This window comes from Dromiciops gliroides, chromosome 3 (genome assembly GCF_019393635.1).
Source record: "Dromiciops gliroides isolate mDroGli1 chromosome 3, mDroGli1.pri, whole genome shotgun sequence".
NCBI lineage: Eukaryota > Metazoa > Chordata > Mammalia > Microbiotheria > Microbiotheriidae > Dromiciops > Dromiciops gliroides.
The window spans coordinates 513,177,985-513,199,935 of record NC_057863.1 but is presented as its reverse complement, the minus strand read 5'-3'; the positions used below and the strand labels follow the sequence as shown (position 1 = coordinate 513,199,935).

The 21,951-nt window shown below is 39.0% G+C and overlaps 1 protein-coding gene across 1 annotated transcript in view; it reads right to left on the bottom strand.

Moving 5' to 3' along the window:
• Window positions 1-1,791: 1,791 nt before the first annotated feature.
• The window catches only part of ENDOD1 (endonuclease domain containing 1), a 37,631-nt gene continuing 17,471 nt past the window's right edge, over window positions 1,792-21,951 (bottom strand). The window contains exon 2 of the mRNA XM_043995391.1: window positions 1,792-7,291. Within this exon, the coding sequence (XP_043851326.1) occupies window positions 6,104-7,291 (1,188 nt within the window). The 3' untranslated portion in view covers window positions 1,792-6,103. The remainder of the gene's footprint in view (window positions 7,292-21,951) is intronic.

Genomic DNA, 21,951 nt, shown 5'->3' with positions numbered 1-21,951 from the left:
TTCAAAAATAATTTTAAAATGAGCTCAGTCCTGGTCACCCAAACCCCTGGATGTACCTCCTTTGCTCCAGGGAAATGAACAAAACAAAAAAAAAATCCTCCCATTTATCCTGAAAAGTGATCCACACTTGTGAGTAGGCCCAGTTGAGATCACTGAATCCATGCAGGCACTTCATTACACCACAGTGAATAACAACAATAATAGTAATAATGATGATGATAATCCATATGAGTCTTTCTTCATAATAACCCAGAAGTATAAATGGTATATCATAGATGTAATATCATCTTATTTTTGTAGATAAAGACACTGGGACTCGAAGGGTTTAAGTGATTTGCTGACATAATGTTATATCACTAGTGGTTCCAGAGTCAGCAAATGGTCTTGGCTACCATATTCAAGCACAAATAAGGAGAATAGAAAAATTTACACCAGATCTGCTGATTCAAAGTCCAGGGCTCTTTCTACCACATCATAAGCTGAAACAGGCCAAGATAATCTATAAGCCCACCCTAGGTTGGCCTTGTATGTGCTTGGTTTTTTTCCACCTTGATTTTTGAACGGATTCACTGATTTCTATCATATTTGTTATATGACAGCCTAGGACAGTGGAAAAGACACTAGACTCGGGGTCCTGGGTTCAACTGGCAGCTCTGTTCCTTTCCACCTATGTGACTTGGGCTGGTTATTTCAAATCCCTTCTTGTTTCCTCCTCCTTAAACGATGGAGTTGGGTTAATGACAATAGCAGCATTTATACACTGCATTACATATCCTATCTCATGTTATCCTCCCAGCAACCCTATAAAGCAAGGGCTATTATTATCCTCATTTTACAATTGTAGAAACTGGGGTTCAGAAAAGGGATCACATAGCTAGTTAAATGCCTGAGGCTAGATTTGAGCAGCTGGATGATATAGTGGATAGATCACCAGACCTGCAGTCAGGAAGACCTGAGTTCAAATCCAGCCTGACATTCACTACTTATATGACTCCGGGCCAGTCACTTCATTGTGTTTGCCTCAGTTTCTTTACCTATAAAATGAGATGGAGAAGGAAATGGCAAACCACTTTAGTATCTTTGCCAAGAATACCCCAAATGGGGTCATAAAGAATCTGACAACTGAAATTACTAAACAACGACAAGATTTGAACTCAGGTCTTCCTGACTCTAAGTTCTTTGCTCAATCCATTAATACTACCTAGCTGTACTGGAAGGAAATTAAGAAATCATCTAGGCCAGCCCTCTCATTTACCAGTGGTAAACTGAGGCCCAAAGGTCACTACGGTTACATAGGTGTTAAATAGCAGAACTGGGAGATGAAAGTAAGTCCTTTGATCCCCCAATTCAGCATTCTTTGTACTGCTATGGTCCATTCTAACTCTAACAATCTTTGGTTCTTCAACCTTTCTATTGCATAACACCAGATTAAGACTTGGCAAACTTTTCAAACAGAGTAAGGAATCGAGTAAGAATGGCCACAAGGTTTTAGTTCAATTCAGATTTTATTGTCAGTGCTGCCCTTTGGTCTAGATAATTAACAAAAGGGAATCCGAGAGCAGCTAGGTGGCGCAGTGCATAAAGCACCAGCCCTAGATTCAGGAGAACCTGAGTTCAATTTGACCTCAGACACTTGACACTTACTAGCTGTGTGACCTGGTCAAGTCACTTAACCCTCATTGCCCCACAAAAAAAGGGGGGGGGGCAGCTAGGTGGCACAGTGGATAAAGCACTGGCCCTGGATTCAGGAGGACCTGAGTTCAAATCTGGCCTCAGACACTTGATACTTACTAGCTGTGTGACCCTGGGCAAGTCACTTAACCCTCATTGCCCCACCCCAAAAAAAAAAAAGGGAATCCACAGTCTCGTTTTTTAAAAATATTATTATTTAATAATTATTATTTACTATTCAGTTGTGAACAATAAAGTCAAGCTTATACCATATTCAAGCACAAATAAGGAGAATAGAGAAAACTCAAGTTTGCCATGAGTGCTTTGCAAGTTTGTTTCAGGCTTTCTCTTTGATAAAAAGTGTTTGGGGAGGTTTTTAACATTGGAATATACATGTTTAGATGTTGTTTTTGTTGTTGTTAATTTCGATGGGCTTGCTACGGTCTTAATTAGCAGTCAAAACACCATGTGAAGTGCCTGGAGGGGGACTGAAAAACTTGGGAATGTGTTTGGTAGATGGGGACCCACATTGTAATGGGTATTCTGAAACTGGCACCAGCAAGTTGTTGTTGCTTTGTAGCGTTTATTGTATCCTGAGCAGCTGCCAAACACAGAACAAGACACAATGAGACACCCGTCCCAGCTGGCACTGGGGAGGCAGCCAAGATTTCCTGCCCTTACCTCTGTCATTTGCAAAGAAGAAAGTCTGAGATGCAGAGCCCCAGAGAAATCCAATTTCTTTTAGAGACTGTGCCTTCTCCCTTCAGACAATGAGGGTTTTAGTAATAAATAAGGATGGATATAAGCTTTGTTGTCAATGCAGGGCAGAGTCTATGTAGGAAAGAGCCTTTAGAGTCTTACTCACATAAACATATCACAAATACTGTATTATTTCTGAAATGACTGAGCTAAAGATGGTTTCCCAGAGAAATGGTCTTGAAAAGCGATTCTAATACTTGCCCTATGGGTTAGAGCCACTCTCTTTTCTTCACAAGTGCTCTCAAATTTCGAAGCAAAATAATTGGAAGGTATGTTTGAAAATCAGTGCTTTTGTTTGAGTTAATATAGAACGAGGAGAACAGGGATGGATGAAATGGACATGTAATTCCCAAACCTAATTTGAACCTGAGGTTTCCTTCCCCAGTCAACCTGTCATCCAATTTGCTAACAGCTGCAGTCATTCAGCCAAAAAGCATTTGCTTACTGAGTTCCCACGGGGTATTCTGTACTGCACCTTCATTCTTGAGCTGTAAACTAAAACAGGTGAAATTGTGGCTTGTTAAGGACTGTGTCTCTGCTTTCCTCTGACTTTTCTTCAGTTTCCTGGTCCCTCACCAGTTGGAAATGCCACACAGCAAATGAACTAACCAAAAGTTAGGTAGGACCAGGGAAAAGGAAAGGAAAAAAGGGTCTGGATAATGTCCAGACTGGACATAATGCTTTTTTATTAGGACTCTGAGAGGCAGCCTGACAGAGTAGACAGAAGGCGCCAAGAACACCTGGCTTCAGATCTTACCTCCGACATTTACAACATTCAATGTTGATTTGTGATTTGGGTTGTCATATAAATTCTCTAAGTCTATTTGTGTTACAGGTGTCCATCTGCATAGGTGTAGGAAGTTTCCACAGAAGAGATTCCATACACTGAAGGAATCACAAATCTGGACTCTCCCCTCTCCCCAAAAAAGAAATAAAATAAAATAAAACCACATATAGACAATCCTTCCACAAAGCTATGATGAACATGAAAGAGCAACAACAAAATCCTCACAATATAAATGAGGTTCACAATTCCAAGTTCCCTCTTTAATCAAATCCCAAACAAAATGTCTCTGCTCATGCTATTCCCTAATCTGATCCCTTGGCGGGCTTCATGACAACAACTAATCTTAGCAAACAGAGAAGATCATCAATTACAGTAGACATGCTCAGTGCAAGTATGGCTGCCCCCATTCTCTAACTATAGAAGGCATTTTGCTTCCTTACCCTTTCCCAGTTTCCTAGGAAGATCAAGTAATTACCTAGTTACTAGACATGTTTGGAAAGGGGCCAGGCCCAAACACCAGAATTGGGTGCTGCCAGTAGATGGGATCAGTTGCCTGTTCTTCTTGGACTAAAAAGGCCAGGAGTAAGGACTGGAATAAGTCTGATGGAGGGGACAGAAGACAAGATACTCAGGTTCTTATCCAGACTCTATTACTAACTGGCTGTGTAATCTTAAACATGCCATTTATCTTCTGTGGGCCTCAGTTTCCTCATCTGTAAAATGAGTGTCCCTTTCACCTCTAAAATTCAGTGATTATATTGCTTCCTCTCTCTATGATTCTATGAATCAGCTTCATCGATACAAAATATCACCATTTCCTGCTTCCTAATAATTCCCATAGTTCATAGGATCATAGACCCATACCAGATAGCACCGCAGAAGCCAACTAGACCAACCCCTTCATTTTATAGGGGAGGAAATGGAGGGCCAGGGAGACTAAGTAACTTTCTCAGGATTTGAACCCAGGGCCTCTGATTTCAGAGCCAATACTCCTTCCATTGTACCATATTGCCAATGGAAAGTTGTGTCTGGACACATATACTTTCATGAATGGAAGCAAGTGGTTGAGCTAAATTAATCAAAAATCTAAATATAGACAATATTTTCCAATTTCAAGCCTTCCCAGGACTTGTGTTCTAAGTCTCACATCATGGATGAGTTCTCTTTAAATGCAATGCAATGATCTTTCTTTCAGTCCCTCTACTTTCATTACACTAACATTTTCCAACCACCATCCCAGTACAAATGACTAGTCTCTATATCCACAGTAAAATGTTTTTCTTCCTGCCTCTTAATTTATGAATCTGACTTTCTGATGATAGAATTCAAAGGGGAGATGCCCCGGTGTCAGGGTTTCATACCCAGCTTCCTCCTGATTCACAGCTCTTCCTCTGATCCCTTGGTTTTTTTAGAATTATTGCCATAGGCAATGATCCAGTGTCAGAAGCAAAGTAAATGCAGAAGAGGGTGGTTTTAAGCTAAAGAATGTGTCATTAAGAGGTAGGAAAATGGAGATGTTTACTTGTATGACCTATGACTGTGAGAAAACCTTAATTTCCTAGTAGATTGTGACTTGAAGAATGAGTCTTAAACACATTAACCTATTGCCCACAAAAAAGTATTTACCTATGGGACATTTCTTAATTAAGAATCTAGTTTCCTGAGAAGCTTTTTAGCAGCTTTCCCTCTATTATGCTAACTCTGAAAATACATGAACTTGAATTCTTCTGAGCATAAGCTTTTTTTTTCCTAATCAATATTATTCTTTAGGGACCTATTTAGAGTGCTTTGGTTTTATTGTTTACCTTGATGCATAGGGGAGTGTGTTCATTAAATTGACTTGTACAGAAGCCCAGGTCAATTTGGTCATTATCATATTAGCTGATGATGGGGAGCTCTCAGCATGAGATTTTCAGGTGACCCTTAAGTTGGTGTCAGTTTCTTGGCTTAGTGAAAGATTCCAAAAGATCACTAACACTACACATGAGAAAACAAAGCTTTAACCCTGAGTTCTCATCCTTCCTGGGCATTTGCCTGAGAGAGGAATATGATACCTCCTAGGTGTCAAGAGAATTCTGAACTCACTTTTCCACCTCATTAGGTCATGTTTTGCAAAAAACATCCATTATCTGTGGGGACTATGTAGTGATGTTCTACTGAGAAAAATTAAAAACCACAACTGGATCTTGGGGATTTTTGAAAGTCCAAAGAAGCCTCTTGGGCTATGGCAATCCTCTCACCCAAGGTAAAGAAGCGTTCAGTCCACCCAGGCTGGTAGCTTTTACTTTGCTCCAAGGTCATGATGTTGGAAGAAGATTCCAGAATCAGCCAAAAACATCTACGGAGGGCTTTGTTATCAGATCTTATTGGGTTCAATTAGATTAGATGAGAAGGACCAAATATAAGAGAGAGGAACAAATTTCCTTTTCCCAGTTTTCAGAAAACACTTTGGATGGACATTTTACTCTCTCTAACCCTCAGTTATCACCAGCAAACACATATCTCCTAGGGTGTGGGCCACTTTTTGAGGAAATGGCCACTGCCATTTCCCTACTTTATTAATAATGAAGAACTGAAAGTGTTTATGGCTTAAAAAAAAGCTGAACACCTGACCAAACTAGACTGTAGAGCCAGAAGATATTAGTTAATCCTCATCTTTCAGCCCTCAACACTTTGCTAGCAGGAAATTTTAAATCATACTGTCATTTCTTTGCAATCACAGGCAGTTTCCCCTTGACCTCTAAGTGAATTTTCAATATTATCAGTGTCCAAAATGTCATGTGAATTAAGAGCAAGAAGCCACATGTTGAAAAGAGGAATCGCTCTGACTCTCCCTTACAAAAAGTCAAAATTCCAGTGGATGGATTCTCCTGGTCCACTTTTCTTCTACAACTCCCCAGAGTTGTAAAAGCCAATCCGTTTAAAGACACGAAAAAACACATTAAACAGGCTGCCAATAGTGCCAAAGGCAGTGTCCAGGAGGAGATAGAAAATGCCCCCCAGGCCCATGGCAATGTCTTTAAGGACAGTTGGGATGGCACAAACTGTGTACATGGGGAAGCTGACAATGTCCACAAGGACTCTGATAGGGATGCTCAGAACTCGGCAAATGGTTTTCAGTAGGCAGCAGAGGATGCGTAGAAGGGCCCTGATGATTTTGACAATAACTTGGACCACTTTCCAGGGAATGCTCACTAGTTCTTCCCCAATGGCCATGAAGTATGACACTGTTGCTAAACACATCCTTTCGACTCCATCTTCCAGAATACCCATAAATTGCTTGGTAGTGTACCACAAGCAATAGAGAGCATTTTTCAGGATTCCAACCACGAGGTAGTATATTAATTGGATAAGCTTGATAAAGGGGGTCGCCACAATGCTGCTGATCGTTCTGAGCAAGCTGCTCTCATTGGCTTCCTCTGGCAATGATGGGGCAGACCGTTTGTTCCTAGTACTGGATAATTGGCTAGAACTTGACTTAGCCTGGACCATTCTCTCTTCATCCTGTACACGGTTAACCATTTCTAATATTTTTTTCATTTTCTCGGTGTCTTGCTCTGCTTCCCCACAGTTGTTTTGGAACAGCTGAGTACCAGATGGAAGCAGTTTTTCAAGATCCTTCACCATCACATCTTCTATGATATCCCCATCCCTCATACGCTTGATGAATCCCATAGCCCACCCTCCAGGAGCAGCACAGCAAGCAGCCAACCAAACAAAGTCAGGGACAGAGACTTTGTCCTTGACTCTTTGGTCTGAAGGCACCGCTCCTGCAATGACATACAGATTGTCCCTATTCCCACAGTAAGGGGCCAAGGCAAGATCCATCAGGCTTTTCACATTCATGTACCACCTCTCCCTGAACGATTGGGTCATAGGTGCGGCATTTGTGAGGGTGTACGTTGCTACCTGGAAATCATCACTGTTAAGTGAGCTGAGGTACAGTTGTCCTTCTTGGTAATCAGAATCCAGGTAGTCAGTACTTAGGGCTTGTTTGCTTCCAAGATTGTTTACAGAGTTGACTGCATCTGCTTCATTCATCATTTCTCCAAAGTTGCTATTGGGATCATCTATCTGAAAGACAAGAGAGAATACTATATTTAGTTAAATCAAAAACCTATAAAACATGTCCCTGGCAAAAAGGAAGCACATTCTTTCAAAGGATACTAAGTACCTACCATGTGCTGATCACTGGTACTGAACAAAAGAGGAAGTAGAAAGTTGGGGGGGAGTACAGTTGGAGGTGTCCATCAATTGAAAAAGAGCTTAATAAGTTATGGTATATGAATGTAATGGAATAATATTGTGGTATAGGAAATGATGGAGACAGTTTCTTTTTATGTGTGTGCAATCAAGTAAAACATATTTCCATATTAGTCATGTTGTGAAAGAAGAAACTGACTGCTCCCCTCCAAAAAAAAAAAAACTTGGAAAAAAAGTGGAAAATTGTATGTTTTGATGACATGCATTCAGACTCCATCAGTTCTTTCTCTGGATATGGATAGCATTTCCCAGCATGTCTTTTGGAATTGTCTTGGATCATTGTATTGTTGAGAAGAGTTAAGTCATTCATAGTTGATCACCGTATTGCTGTTACTGTGTACAATGTCTTTGAGACATTTCAGAGGACAGTTTCAGAGAAACATGGAAAAACTCATATGAATTGATTCAGAGTGAAGAGGGCAGAAACAAGAGGATACATTATACTCTGGTGGCAGCACTATAAAAATAAATTTTGAAAGACAAGAACTCTGATCAATTCAATGCTCAACCATGATTCCAGAGTGGGGATGATGAAGAATATTACCTACCTCCTGACAGAGAGAATAGAGACTATACAGAATGGCATACATTTTGGGATGAGGCCAATATGGAAATTTGTTTTTCCTAACAATGAATATTTGATACAAGGATTTGGCTTTCTTTTTTTTTTCTTGGAGTGTCGGCAGTAAAAATTCCCAAGAGAAAAAAAATACTTAAATCACAGTGTCCTTGCTTACATGTAGCTTCCAGCTTAGTAAAGGCATAATCCATAAACACAGATAACTTAAAATACATAATATGATATGACATTCAGTAACAGTGATTATAACATTGAGCAAAAGTTAGTTCATCCCATTTATATATCCAATCTAGCCTGGTATTTTAGAATTAAGATGTATGATACCAGTGCTATTGATTATAAACCTAAAGGATCCAGTCAGAGAGAGGCCGCTAGACAGAGTGTACACAGAGCTGGCCTCAGAATCAGGATGACCTGTGTTTGAGTTCCACCTCTGACATACCCTGCCTATAGGAAATCACTTAAGATGCCAATCCCCTTCCCCAACCCACCTCCAACTCTAAGACTATAAGTTGCAGAATGGTTGCTAATATGCATTGGTGGAAGGAGTTTCTTCAGCAGGGAATTTTTCACATGGGTGAAATCAAGGTCCAAACAAAACAAAACAAATCCAATTAGAAAGGTGAAAGTTACAATAAAGTCTGTCCTGTATTTAGTACAACTGCGTGTGAGTGGTAATGTGGAGAGTTATTGAAATCAGCGCAAGATAAATGTCATGTAAGTGTTTTTGCTTTCCTGAGTCAACATCAGAGCATCCATGAAAATGATGGAATCCAGACTGTACCATAGGATACACTTCCCATCATTACAGTCTGCAGGCTGGCATGGTTATGTAATAATTTTGCATATATGATGTCACCTGCCCTACAACAGCAATGGTAATAATATAGAAATATTACCTTTGGGAGGATTTTCTGAGGGATTTCCTAGAAACTAAGGCCAAAGTCATAGACGCCCATTGACCAGCTCTACTTCATCAGGAGTCAGCTATTTCCAACTAACTGGTAACTATTTCCAATCCAATTCAACATGCATTTGTTAAGCACCCACTATGAGCAAAGTTCTATGTTAGGTGCTGGAGACCAAAAAATAGCCAGAGGCAGAAGATGGCATTTTGTATATGGAGATCGCCAAGTAGACCAGTTTAATTGAAGATCAGTGGGCATGAGAAAGGTGAGAGATATGAAATAAGCCATGAAAGATAGGTTTGAGCCAGACAATGAAGGGTTTTAAATGGCAAACTGAGGAGTTTATAAGGGTGCATGTGTGTATGTGCTTGAAAATATGCATGTAGGTATGAGTCAGAGTAGATATTTCTTTAGGATTCACAAAATCTTTGCAAACTAGAATTCCATTTCTGTTACTATTTGTCCTAACCCTTCCCACGCCTTCATTGAGTCAGAATCTGACACATAGGAGGTCCTCAAGGGATGAAATATCACCTTACCTGCTTAGAGGTAAAGGCTTGCAAAGGCTTACTTCTCTCTTTAGCTACATCCCCAAATCAGTCTAAACAGCCCATAGTCCTGTCAACCAAGAAACTTTGCAAAAAAAAAAAAAAAAGTTCTCTCCATAGCCTTGGGCTTGTTTTTAATCTTCTATGGTTCTATATATTTCATGGCTCCTTTGGGGCAAATTTTTCAGTAAGACTGAAATAACTAAACATTCGAATGAAAACAAGAAATATTGATCTCAACACACTCATAAAAATTAGAACTGCAATTCAAGCAATCAACAGCAACCCTCCAATGGCTGGCTACAATTCAAGGCACACATTTGTAGTAAAATTTTATGTGCTGTGGTGTAGATAAACACATGTATAGCTCTAATCAGGGCATTTAAATCAAACTGGGGAGAAGGCATTGAATTTAGTGCTGATTCTTAGGCACTTAAGCACATTTAAAATAGCCAAACCAGGGCAAAATTGAACTTTAACTGTATTCTGTTTGGACTTAATTTCTCAATGACATTTGGTGTTTTTTTTAATGACTGGTATTTATAGTCCAAAATATTAATAGCTGTGTTTTAAGTGGCAGCAAAAAACAGGAAAGTAGGTGCCCATTAATTAAGAAATGGCTAAAAAATTTGGGTTATAGAAGTAATGGAATATTACCGTACCATAAGAAATAATGAATATGAAAATATACGAGAAGCATGGGAATAAATATTCTTGATGAAGTAGGCAGAAGCAGGAAAATATACACAGTAACTACAACAATGTAAATAAAAAAAAACAAAAAACTGAAACTGAACAGCATACAAATATGAAAAACAAGTCTTGCAATAGAGAAGTTGGCAAAATACATTTCCCTCCTGTATATGCATAGGTTGGGGACTAAAGGTTTAGAATATACCATATACTGTTTAACATGGTTGAAATGTTTCTGGTTTTCCTGAATTATTTTTTACATCTTGGTTGCAAAGGAGGGCTAAGTGGATAGGGAGGAATATATTAGGAAATGAAAGTGACACAAAAACAAAAGGCCTTAATAATTTTTTAATGAATGGAGTTGGAAGGGCTTGTTCTCAAGCTGTCAACTTAGGATGGGGACAGAGGGCACTGGGAGATTTTGTTCTACTTCCTTTTCTCTGCTTTGAACACTGTTCTCTGTGCCCCTACCCTTGCTTTCGGTGGTTTCATCAGGACAGGGTATTAGTAGTTAACTTTTTACATATATGTAAGCATCTTCTCTACCCAACTGGACTATAAGCAAGAGGAAAACAAGAACTATACTTATTCATGTTCACATACAGCAACAGTGCAGGAGTGGGGGTGGGAGAATAAGGGAAAGGATATACAATGCCGTGAACACAGGTGATCAATAGATTCATAAAGCTCATTAAATTCTTATCCAAACACCCAAGGGTAGCCTACAAAATGGGACCAGCCCTTGCAGAGGCAATAAGTATGTATCTCTCCCACTCCATACCAGGAGTTTTCTTAAAGGTAGAGTGGATTAAGGGAGCAGGGAAGGAAAAATTAAATGAAACAACAAAGTTGATTGAAAATGTACTGCAGAGGGAGCCATAAAGTGATATTTCTATAGTAGCTTCATCCTTTCTCTAAGTCTTCAGCCAAGCGCTGGCTTTAGAAGTTCTCTAGCCCCATACTTTGCAATGGCTGTCATAGAGGAGAGCTAAAAGTTCCATTCCTTTTGTAGAATATTTTGTAGAATATTGTCTCATCTGCAAAATTATAAAAAATAAGCACAGCTTGAAAGAAGAGATTTGGAGAGACATTCCCACTACTCTCCTTTGCTGAGGTGGGAGGTCCGCAAATACACATCACACATATTTTTAGACTTTTTAATGTATTAGTTATGTTGGATTTTCCTATTTTTCTTCATTTTTAAAAATATTAGTTGTTAAATGGTATGGCTTTCTAGGAAGGAAGGAGTGATACTGGGAGGAAACATGGTGGTATAAAAAAACTCAATAAAAGAATATTGCCTCAGCATCTAGATAGTTAGGTGATAAGCACCATGGAAGTACAAACTTGAATTGTGTAATCATAATAATAGCCATGTGATCAGGACATTGAGCAAGAATCTAGGGTCAACAGAGCCTAAAGCCTCAAGACCAACTCTTTAAGTTGCAAACTATGGTTCTTAACATAATGCCTGGCATATAGTGGGCACAAAATAATTGCTTATTGACTGACTAAATGACTAATGAGCACAAGGCACAGAAAGAGGCATGTGTTTTTGGATATGACTACTGTGTGAATTTGTTTTACTTGACTAAGTTTTGAAAGTAATGTCTAAAATTTATTAGATACTTTGAAAAAAGCAAGTGGTAGGAAATGGAGAAGCACTGTTTCATATAAAATTCTCTGGGGACTCTCTTGTGTATTTGGAAATGTTTTTTTTGGTTTGGGTTTTTGGTTTAATGGTGTTTCAAGTTCAGAATAAACAAAAATAATTTTTTAAAAAAATCTAATTTGACTTTTGTCATTAAAGTAATGCATGTTATTTTGACCCTCAGCATCTTTTACTTGTTTCCAAAGGAACTTTTGGATTAGTTGAAATAAAGCACTCTCTTATTTAGTAGAAAAGCTGAGAAGCACAATATGGTAATGAAATAAGCAACTCTGTCACCCTAAATATCCCTAGCAAGAGGCAGCATGGTGAAAGAGCATTAGACTTCTAGCAGGAAACCTGGATTTGGATCCCAGCTCTAAACCTTACTAGCTGTGTGACACATCATTATGTGACCATTAAGCAACAATATAACATAGCATAACATAATATATTATGATTATGATCATAATTATGATCATAGCAATTATAAGCACTTTAAGGCTTATTTTATCCTCACAACTCTGGGAGGTAGGTGCTATTGTTATCTCTATTTTACAAATGAGGAAACTGAGACACACAGAGGTTAAATGACTGGCCCAGGGTCCCACAGCTAGTAATGGTGTGAGTCTGAATCTGAACTCAGGTCTTCTTGACTCCAGATCTTGACTCTATCCATTGCACCACCTAGCTGCTTAGCTTAATCTCTCTGGGCTGCTATTTCATCATATATATATGTGTGTGTGTGTGTGTGTGTGTGTGTGTGTGTGTGTGTGTGTGTGTGTGTGTGTATGTGTATGTATGTATAGACAACAGAATCCCAGCTAGTGTGAACCTTACCATAGAGTGAATGATGAAACAGCAGCCCAGAGAAATTATATATATATATATACATATATATATGTATGTATATATATGTGTGTGTGTATGTATATATATATACATACACACATATAAAATTCCTCCAATAACTAGACATATTTTGATTTTTTGAGATAAAAATCTGCTGATCACAGGGGGAGGATCATGAAATAAGTTCTTAATAAATGCTTGCTGAAGAAATAAATAAAGTTCTAAAAGCCGACTCTCATTTCCACAAAACATCCAAGTAGTTTATGTGCTATTTTATATGATGTGATTATCATTAGGAATGTTTGATTACAACACTCAGATTTTTTCCCCCTTTATGCTTTGAAATATGAAGTATAGATGTATTTTTCCAGCTTCTCAATAGGGACTGCTTAATGATCTAATTATTGTTTTTATTGTCATCTACTGACAACACAGCTCCCCAGAGGAAGAGGCGTGGCTAAAAGGTAAGAGATGATTTCATATTCCCATGGGTCTCTGGGCTACACCTGCATTTTTTCATATGAAACCAGGCCACTGTTTGGTCTCCAAGAGCTCTGTGCTTTGGTGATATACACAAACTCCCCTCTGACCCAGCCTCTATGGGACTACCCAAGTAATTTGATATCATTTCTTACTATTCTTTCTCCTTCTCATTCATGCTCCTCCTGGCCCTTTATTGTAAGTATTCTTCAGGAGTCTGAGCTTGACTGAAGGTCTTCTCTTCACACTCTTTCCCTTGGAAATCTAACTCACCCCAATGATTTAAACTACCATCTTTGTGCAAATAACACCAAATCAATGCCTCTGGTCTAATTCTCTCCTGAGCTCCAGGACCTCAAAACTCCCACAAGGGCATTATCTGACTATCTGGTCAGAGCCTCAAATGCTTCACAACCCGAACAGAGCTCATTTTCTTTTTTTCCCTAAACTTTTTCTACCTTCCGACTTCACCATTTCTGTCTCAGGCACCACTGTTCACCATTCCACTCATGTTTGTAAACATGCTGGGATTTAAATCCAGTTTAAATCTAATTCACTTGCAAGACACCAACCTCCTGATGTCATTAGTCCTCTTTGAGAATGACAGAGAAATAACAACAAGCTTAAAAAGGCCAAGGTCTCCCACTGAATCCAGAACCATTGCCAGTCATCCTGACCTTTGTCTTGCCACTGGACTCCGATGACTGGAGAAGAGAGAGAGGCTGATGACTTTGCACAGCTCTGCCTCCCTTAAATTCAATGCACTTGTAAATGAAGCTATCAACCTCCCGATGTCATTGGTCCTCTTTGAGAACAAGGACGAACAGCAAACAACAACATCTGTAACTTTATACTTACCTTTTACCATTTCCTCTCCTTCTGCATATCTCTCATGTATCCCCTCTTCTCTATTCCCATTGCTCCTCTCCCATTAGCTTCATTATCATCCACCTAAACTATTGCAATTTTTAATGAGTCTTTCCATCTCTGCTCTCTGCCCCACCCTCTCCCCTCCCTTTCACACACATGCAAATAAATCATCATTCATGTCAGTCCCAAAGTAATCCTTCTTATATTTCATTCTCTGGATTTTGCAACAACACTTCAGTTGCCTTCTCCCTTGGCTCCAGTGGCCTTCTCTCATTGGTGAGTCTGTTCCAGAACTTACATTTAGAAAAAGGTCCCAGACTGCCATGCTTCATTCTCTATACTTTGTCAACATACTTAAGCTGCTTTCTCCTTCAGCCCCTGTAGCCTCTTCTCTCACTGTTGAATTCCTCCTAAAACTTCCATTTTGAGGAAGAGTCCAGACTAGCCATCCTTCAATCTTTAGACTTTGCCCCAAGTCAGTTTTTTCTCCCCATACCCAACTTTTAATGTATTATCTTCACCCATTAGAATGTAAGCTCCTTGAGGGAAATAATTTTTTTTGCTTGTATTTCTACTCTCCAAGCCTCCTCCCTCCCCCATACTTAACATGGTGCCAGGCACATAATAAGTGCTTGATAACTGCTTGTTGACTTGACTTGCATCTAGCTATATCCAGTAGTATGCTGGTAAATATTTAACAATAAGCTCTCCAGGGAAAAAATGTATTAGGGTCATACTTTTAGGTTTAATCTATATTATTAACATTTTCTCTATCACTTTCCTGGGGTACTTAGGTGGTGCAGTGGAGTCAGTACTGGGCCTGAAGTCAGAATGACATTTTCCTGAGTTCAAATCCAGACACTAGCTGTGTGAACATGGGCAAGTCATTTAACCCTGTTTGCCTCACTTTTGTCATCTGTAAAACAAGCTGAAGAAGGAAATGGCAAACCATTCCTGTATCTTTGCCAAGAAAACCCCAACTGGAATCATAAAAAGTTAGACATGATTGAAACAACTCAACAACAACAAAAAAGAACTTTCATTTTCTTAATTCTAGACAATCAGCCAAATAGTAAATCAAGTCCTAATATAGTGTTTGTCTATTTCCAAGATGTAAATACTCACAGGGAAAATTTAACAATCAGCTCTCTCCAGTGGTTTGAAGTAGCTCCCAAATACTCCTGATTATATCATTACTCTGATAAAAAGTCTTTGATGGCTCCACATTGGCTCACAAATAAAAATAAGATTTCATTGTCTGATGTTCAAAAACCTCCACATTCTGGGACCAGTCATTCTAACTTTCCACCTTTATTTCTTGTTACTCTTATCATTCTTTTCCAACCCCTCCATTAACCCTACTCTATACTCCAACTAAACTTCACTCTTCTCTTCCTCTTGACCATGCCCTGTATTCTCCCTCCTCCACACCTTTGCTTACAGTTAGCTGTGCCTGGAAAACCCTCCTTTCTCCTCTTTACTTATTACTTTCCAAACTATCCTTTAAACATCAACTCAGATACCACCTTCTCCAATGCCCTGTCAAAAGTAATATTAGCCCAAGATTTCTTATAATACTTTGTTTTGTGACTTTCTAGTGAACTTATCATATAGTATACATTAAATATAGATGTCCATATTTGTGTAGTAGACTATAGACTCTGTTGAGTGCAGACATCATGTCTTATTTAAACTTTGCATCTCGTCCAATGTCTAGCTTGATGCTTTATACAGAGTAAGCACTTAATAAGAGCTTGTTCAATGAAATGAAAGATTAAATTATAATGAGAGTTTGGAAAAAAGTAAATGGGTGAATGGTTTGTTCTTGGAGCTATGTCTGAATAATAGGAGTGAGCTAAGCAAAAGGTTTAAAGATAGGGTGAAGATACACAATAGTGGAAGAGAATCAGAAGTATAGGGTAGAATTGGTACCACTGCTAGGTCTGTATCCCAAAGAGATCATAGAAGAGGGAAAAGGACCCACATGTACAAAAGTATTTATAGCAGCTCTCTTTGTGGTGGCAAAGAATTGGAAATCAAGGGAATGCCCATCAATTGGGAAATGGCTGAACAAGTTGTGGTATTTGAATGTAATGGAATACTATTGTGCTATAAGAAACAATGAGCAGGAGGAGTTCAGAGAAACCTGGAAGGACTTACATGAACTGATGATGACTGAGAGGAACAGAACGAGGAGAACACTGTACACAGTAACAACCTTGTGTGATAAACAATGGTGATAGACTTGGCTCTTCTCAGCAGTGCAACAATTCAAAACAATTTCAAAGAACTCACAATAGAAAATGTTCTCAACATCCAGAAAAAAGAACTGTGGATTATGAATGCAGACTGAACCATACTGTTTCTACTTTTGAGCTGGTTGTTTTCCTTCTTTTTTGAGGTTTTTCCCTTGTGCTCTGATTCTTCTTTCACAAGATGATTAATGCAGAAATATGTTTGATGTGATTGTACATACATAACCTATATCAGATTGCTTTCCATCTTGGGGAGGAGGGAGGGAAGGGAGGATGGGAGAAAAATTTGGAACTAAAAATCCTATGAAAACAAATGTTGAAAACTATCCTTATATGTAACTGAAAAATAATAAAATACTTTTATTTATTTTAAAAAAAGAAATATAGGGTAGGCAGGCTATTGTTAGCCACAGGGAAAACAAAATTAGATACATACAGAAAAAGACCTAGGCAATAAAGCTCAAGCTTCTGTTTCACTAAAAATCATAAGATTATACATTTGACAGATAAAGAAACTGAGGCATAAGAAAGTTGTTATTTGCCCAAAGTCATATGTTAAGGGCTAAAATTCTAGCTAAACTGTCTAAAATATCTAATGAGTGGTCGCCAATCAATTACAAGCTTTAGCAAGAGTTAGACTTTTAAGCATTTATTAAGGAGAATAAGAATTTGGTAAAGAGAGAGAGAAAGGCCTAGATTCCTATCTATTAAAGGGAGAGCACATTTCTAGCTCCCTTCTCCGCCAGCGTCCTCAGGAAAGAGCCCCAGAGTCAGTGCCAGTCTCTTCCTTCCTCCTCCCACTAGTCCGCGTCACTTCCTCCCGCCAAAGAAAAGACTCCTGGTCTTGCCCTCAAAGACCTTCGCTTCATGGGCAGAACTCTTCTACAGTAAGTATCCAGCAGGTGGCGTCATTCCAATCGTTACACATACAAGTAAAAAGTGGCAGAGGATTTGAACCCACAACCCCAGCATATCCTACCTCCCTTAAGCATGTGTTAAATCTTTGTTCTCAAGAAGGAATTTGCAAGTATGGCATTCTGTCTGACAAAGTCTTTTAAGAAGACAAAACCAGCAGCAATAACAGAAAGGGGACAGATCCATGCTACCAGGATGATTTTTTCTAGGCCCTGAAAGTACTTTGTTTTTGCTTAAAACATGAGAGGCAGATTGCCCTAAAACAGGGATTTAAAGAGATGAGAAAATGACATCCAAGAAATGTTCAGAGTCTGTGAGTAGTCAGCCAAAGGAAGGGAATAGTAAGGTCATGTCACAAATAGCACACTCACTCATAAAGCCTGTCTGTGGCTGCCTCTCTTAAGCAATTGGTCTGGACCAGTGGACTAATGTAGCTCTCTAAAGACTCAGGGAACTGTCTGCAGCACCAAGGGTTATCTCGCAGCACCCCAGTTCATCTATTTTAGATTATTTTGAGCAGAAGGATCTCTGCAGAAAGACTAAAGAATTGAGATAACATAGTCTGGAGGAGAAAAGTTGTAGGGGAGTGGGAAGTGTTTAATTATAGTCTTAAAATGTATAAGTGAGTCTACCAAGATGGTGAGCAACTGTGGATTTAAAGTCCAGCATAAGAGAATTATCTCCAAAGAAAGCCTTCTTGGCAGAGCTATTCAACACTGAAGGGAAGCTATGGAATCTCTTTCCGTGGATATTTTTAAGCCAAAGATAAAGAAGCATCTGCCAGGGTGGTTCAGTCCACATACTTATGGACAAGATGGTATAAATTAGATGTCCTCTCCAGCTCCCTCTTGATCCTATGGTTCAGTTACCTATGTAATGTTTGGAGCTTTTTCTATTTCAGTGGAAGAGCTACTGGAAGAAGAATGGAATAGAGAGAAGGATAAATTAAATATTTTTGTTCCTACTGCATAAAGTCAGGGACTCTAAAAAAATAGTTATTTATTCATAGAACTAAAAAGAATTACTTTGCTATTGGGTAGCCACTTGGACCCACGCCGCTCTCTTTGTGGAATCCTATCAGATCTTAAGAACCAAAAGATCATACATGCATGTAGTGTTGGGGAGGTCCCAGAAGCTCCTGTAAAATGCATTTCTGAGAAAGCACCAGAGATCAGAGGGCTTTTTATAAGTGATCTCAGAACAGACCATGGAAAGAATGAGTATATATTAAGATTCCAGGAAGGAACTGCCTTTTCCCCTCTAGGAGTCTGGGTATTAGTAGAACTGAAGAAATGGGAGGAGGCAGATGAAGGGGTGGGTGGAGGACAGAGAGATCAAGCTTGGGGAGGGACTTGATCTATTGTGTACCCAAATCTTCATCTCTCAAAAAAAAAAAAAGGAATAAAAGTCTAAACTGACCTACTTGGTGGGGTGGAAGAGGGGAATAACAATGACAAAGTTACCTCTTTTGGGCTTCTAAACCATCTACCCTTTCCCTTGGAAGGAAAATTTCTTTAGTGGAACTAAAACATCTTAGTTTTAAAAGGAAAGAAAAAAAAAAAAGAAAAACCAAGGAGATTTCCCCTCCACCCCAACCCTCCCCCCTTCTCTTGCCTCTTACCTTCCAAAGCTTGCTTATAGGAGAAAGACAATTGACCAAAGAGGAAAACAGAAAAGAAGCAAATCTTCTCTCTAAATCAGAAGCACAGTGAAAAAGAGATAATGGAATGATCCCCAGCGCTCACGTCTTTTCCCCCCACCCTGGTAAATGAAAGAATGAGAAAGCTAACCATTTGTAACTTCCTCAAACATAACATTAAGAGATCATTCTTCCTGTTTGGAGCCCAAAGGCAAAGATTGCATAAGGATTGAAATAGACAGTGGATTTGCTATTAGGGAGATGTAAACTGAAGGACCAACACCTTCCCTTACTGGTTTGGTAGCCCTAGGCAAGTTGCTTAAACTCTCTGAGTCTCAGTTTTCCAGAAGTCAAGGGACCCAGGTTTTAATCCTAGTTCTACCAGTTAGTCATTAACACTTTTTCAATGTTGCTTAACTTTTCTGGGCCTCAGCATGTGCATTTGTAAAATTAGGGAGTCAGATTAATATCCTGTTCAGTTCTTACATCCTATAACATTTGTACTACCAACCTCACAAGGCTCTTGTGAAGATCATGATCAGATTCATTAAAAATAGCTAGCATTTATATAGTGTTTATTACGTCCAGGTGCTGTGCTAAGAGCTTTACAAATATTACCTCATCTCATCCTCACAAGAACCCTGTGAGGTAGTACAGATGAGGAAAACGAGGAATACACAGGTTGTTTTTTAAGTGACTTTCTCAGTGTCACACAGCAAGTAACTGAGGCTGGATTTGAATATATATATAAGCATAATGTATTCATATTATACATGTACATATTTATACATATAATTTAGGATATGTATAAATAAATCAAATAATACTGTATATGAATATATGCACGTAAATGCATATAATCAATATACAAAATATATGTATACAAAATGTAAATATATAGTGCATATAGTTAGGTCATTATGAAAAGCTTTTGAAAGTCTGGCACAATGTAAATTTGGGATGTTGCTATTAACTAAGTAAACTGACCTGTATCAAAAAGTAGATATGAAGGGGCAGCTAGGTGGCTCAGTGGATAAAGCACCGGCCCTGGATTCAGGAGTACCTGAGTTCAAATCCAGACTCAGACACTTGACACTTACTAGCTGTGTGACTCTGGGCAAGTCACTTAACCCCCATTGCCCTGCAAAAAAAATTTTTAAATAAAATTAAAAAAAAAAAAAGTAGATATGGGACTTTTTTTTTTCAGGTAACTAACTTACTTTTTAAAACTCCAGGACTTGAGCTTTCTTCATAAATCCTAGGAAAAGAGCTAATTCTTTTCAAAAATATATAGGGCTTCAGTAGCATCTCAGCTTACATCCTTTCTACTCCTTTCTTATTATTCATAGCAGGTTAGTTTCCACACTGGGTATTGTTTTCATTTCCAGAGGATTGAAAATTCTTGACATTTCCTTTTATTCATTGAAATGATCTCTCCATTCTCCCATAGTGCTTTGTACCTCTCCTCTGTTTCAATAAAATAAACATTTCTGAAACATACACTATGTGCAAGGTATTATACAATGTGCTAGGGAAAGCCATTGCACTGGTGATACAAACCAAGAGTGTCTGCCCTCAAGTTTACATTTTACTGGGGGAAACACTGAGTAAGCAGCTAAGGATGATGCATGTGGTTATTTAAGGAAGGAGAGAGCAGTATCAACTGGGGGGGGGAGTGAAGGTAAGGAAGACGTTGCCACTTGGGGGAGCACCTCAAAGGAAGGCAGGGAACTCCAAGATGTAGAAGTAAGGAGATCATACTTTTCAGGTAAGGGGGATATTCTTGTGGGGTATGGGGACACAGAATGTTAAATCCTAATTCCCAAGTTGGAAGAGAACTCTCCTTCCTCTGAATTTTCATTGTTCTCTGTACTTCCATCATCTCTATTTTGGATCTTAGTAATTTTGTCTTTTTCTTCTTTCCCTCACTAGCCTGGGACTCCTGGGCTAAGAATCTTTTTTCTTTTTCTTTTTTTTTCTTTTCTTTTTTTTTTGTGGGGCAATGAGGGTTAAGTGACTTGCCCAGGGTCACACAGCTAGTAAGTGTCAAGTGTCTGAGGCCAAATTTGAACTCAGGTCCTTCTGAATCCAGGGCTGGTGCTTTATCCACTGTACCACCTAGCTGCCTCCACTACCCAGCTGCCCCCAGGGCTTTTTCTTTATCTTCCTCAGCCTAGTACACAAAAGCATCCATCACTGGAGTCACACATCTCTGACAAAAAGCAAGTGAGTGACTTAAGGCCTATTTCACCATTAGAGAAAGTATGGTACCAAAATGTTGGCCAAATTGGACTATATGCCAAGGAACATTTTAATTCCTTAGACAGTTTACAGTCTTACAACTACTACTGATGAGCAAGTAAGGGCAAGAGCTCCATGAATACCAGCCTTCCTCCACCACTCCCCATCCTTCAACCTGCTTTCAGCCCAGCTCCAACAGCCTTCAAACCTAAGAAGCAATCCCTATACACAGGACCTAAAAACTGCTGCCAAAGCTCCTGCCTCCATAGCAACCACAGCTGCCAAAGACCCAGAAAAGAAAATCCTCATCACCAAAGTCCATGGAACCATAAAATAATTCAAAGGTAGAAACAGACATGATTTTTCAGTGCATATGACATTAAATAAGATGTGTTGCCAGGGGTGTGCCTGAAACAAGCAGTTTATTAAATTTTCGTTGTGAACATTTACATCTCAGCAAATGCTACGAATTGGTGCTTTATTATTTTGTTAATTGTCTTAGAGTGCCAGAGATTGGTTAGCTGCAGCCCAAGTCCTGGGAGCCCAAGCAAACCAGTTCCGTGGCCCCGATCTGTTTTTGTACACCTACAGCTAAGAATAGTTTTTTATATTTATAAATAAAGTTTTATTGTACTTAAAAATGTAAAAACCAGTCTTAGGGAGAGAGTGGTTGGGACAGTTAGTGTACCCTTGGTAGACTTAAGATGGAGTCTGGAGGAGTAATGAGGAAAATAATAATATAGATTAAACTTAAAAGTGTGTCTTGCCTCTGCTTGTTAAACATTCAACAGCACCCCCTGTTACCATCTGCTTTGTCACTTCACCTTAAGGATCATGAGATC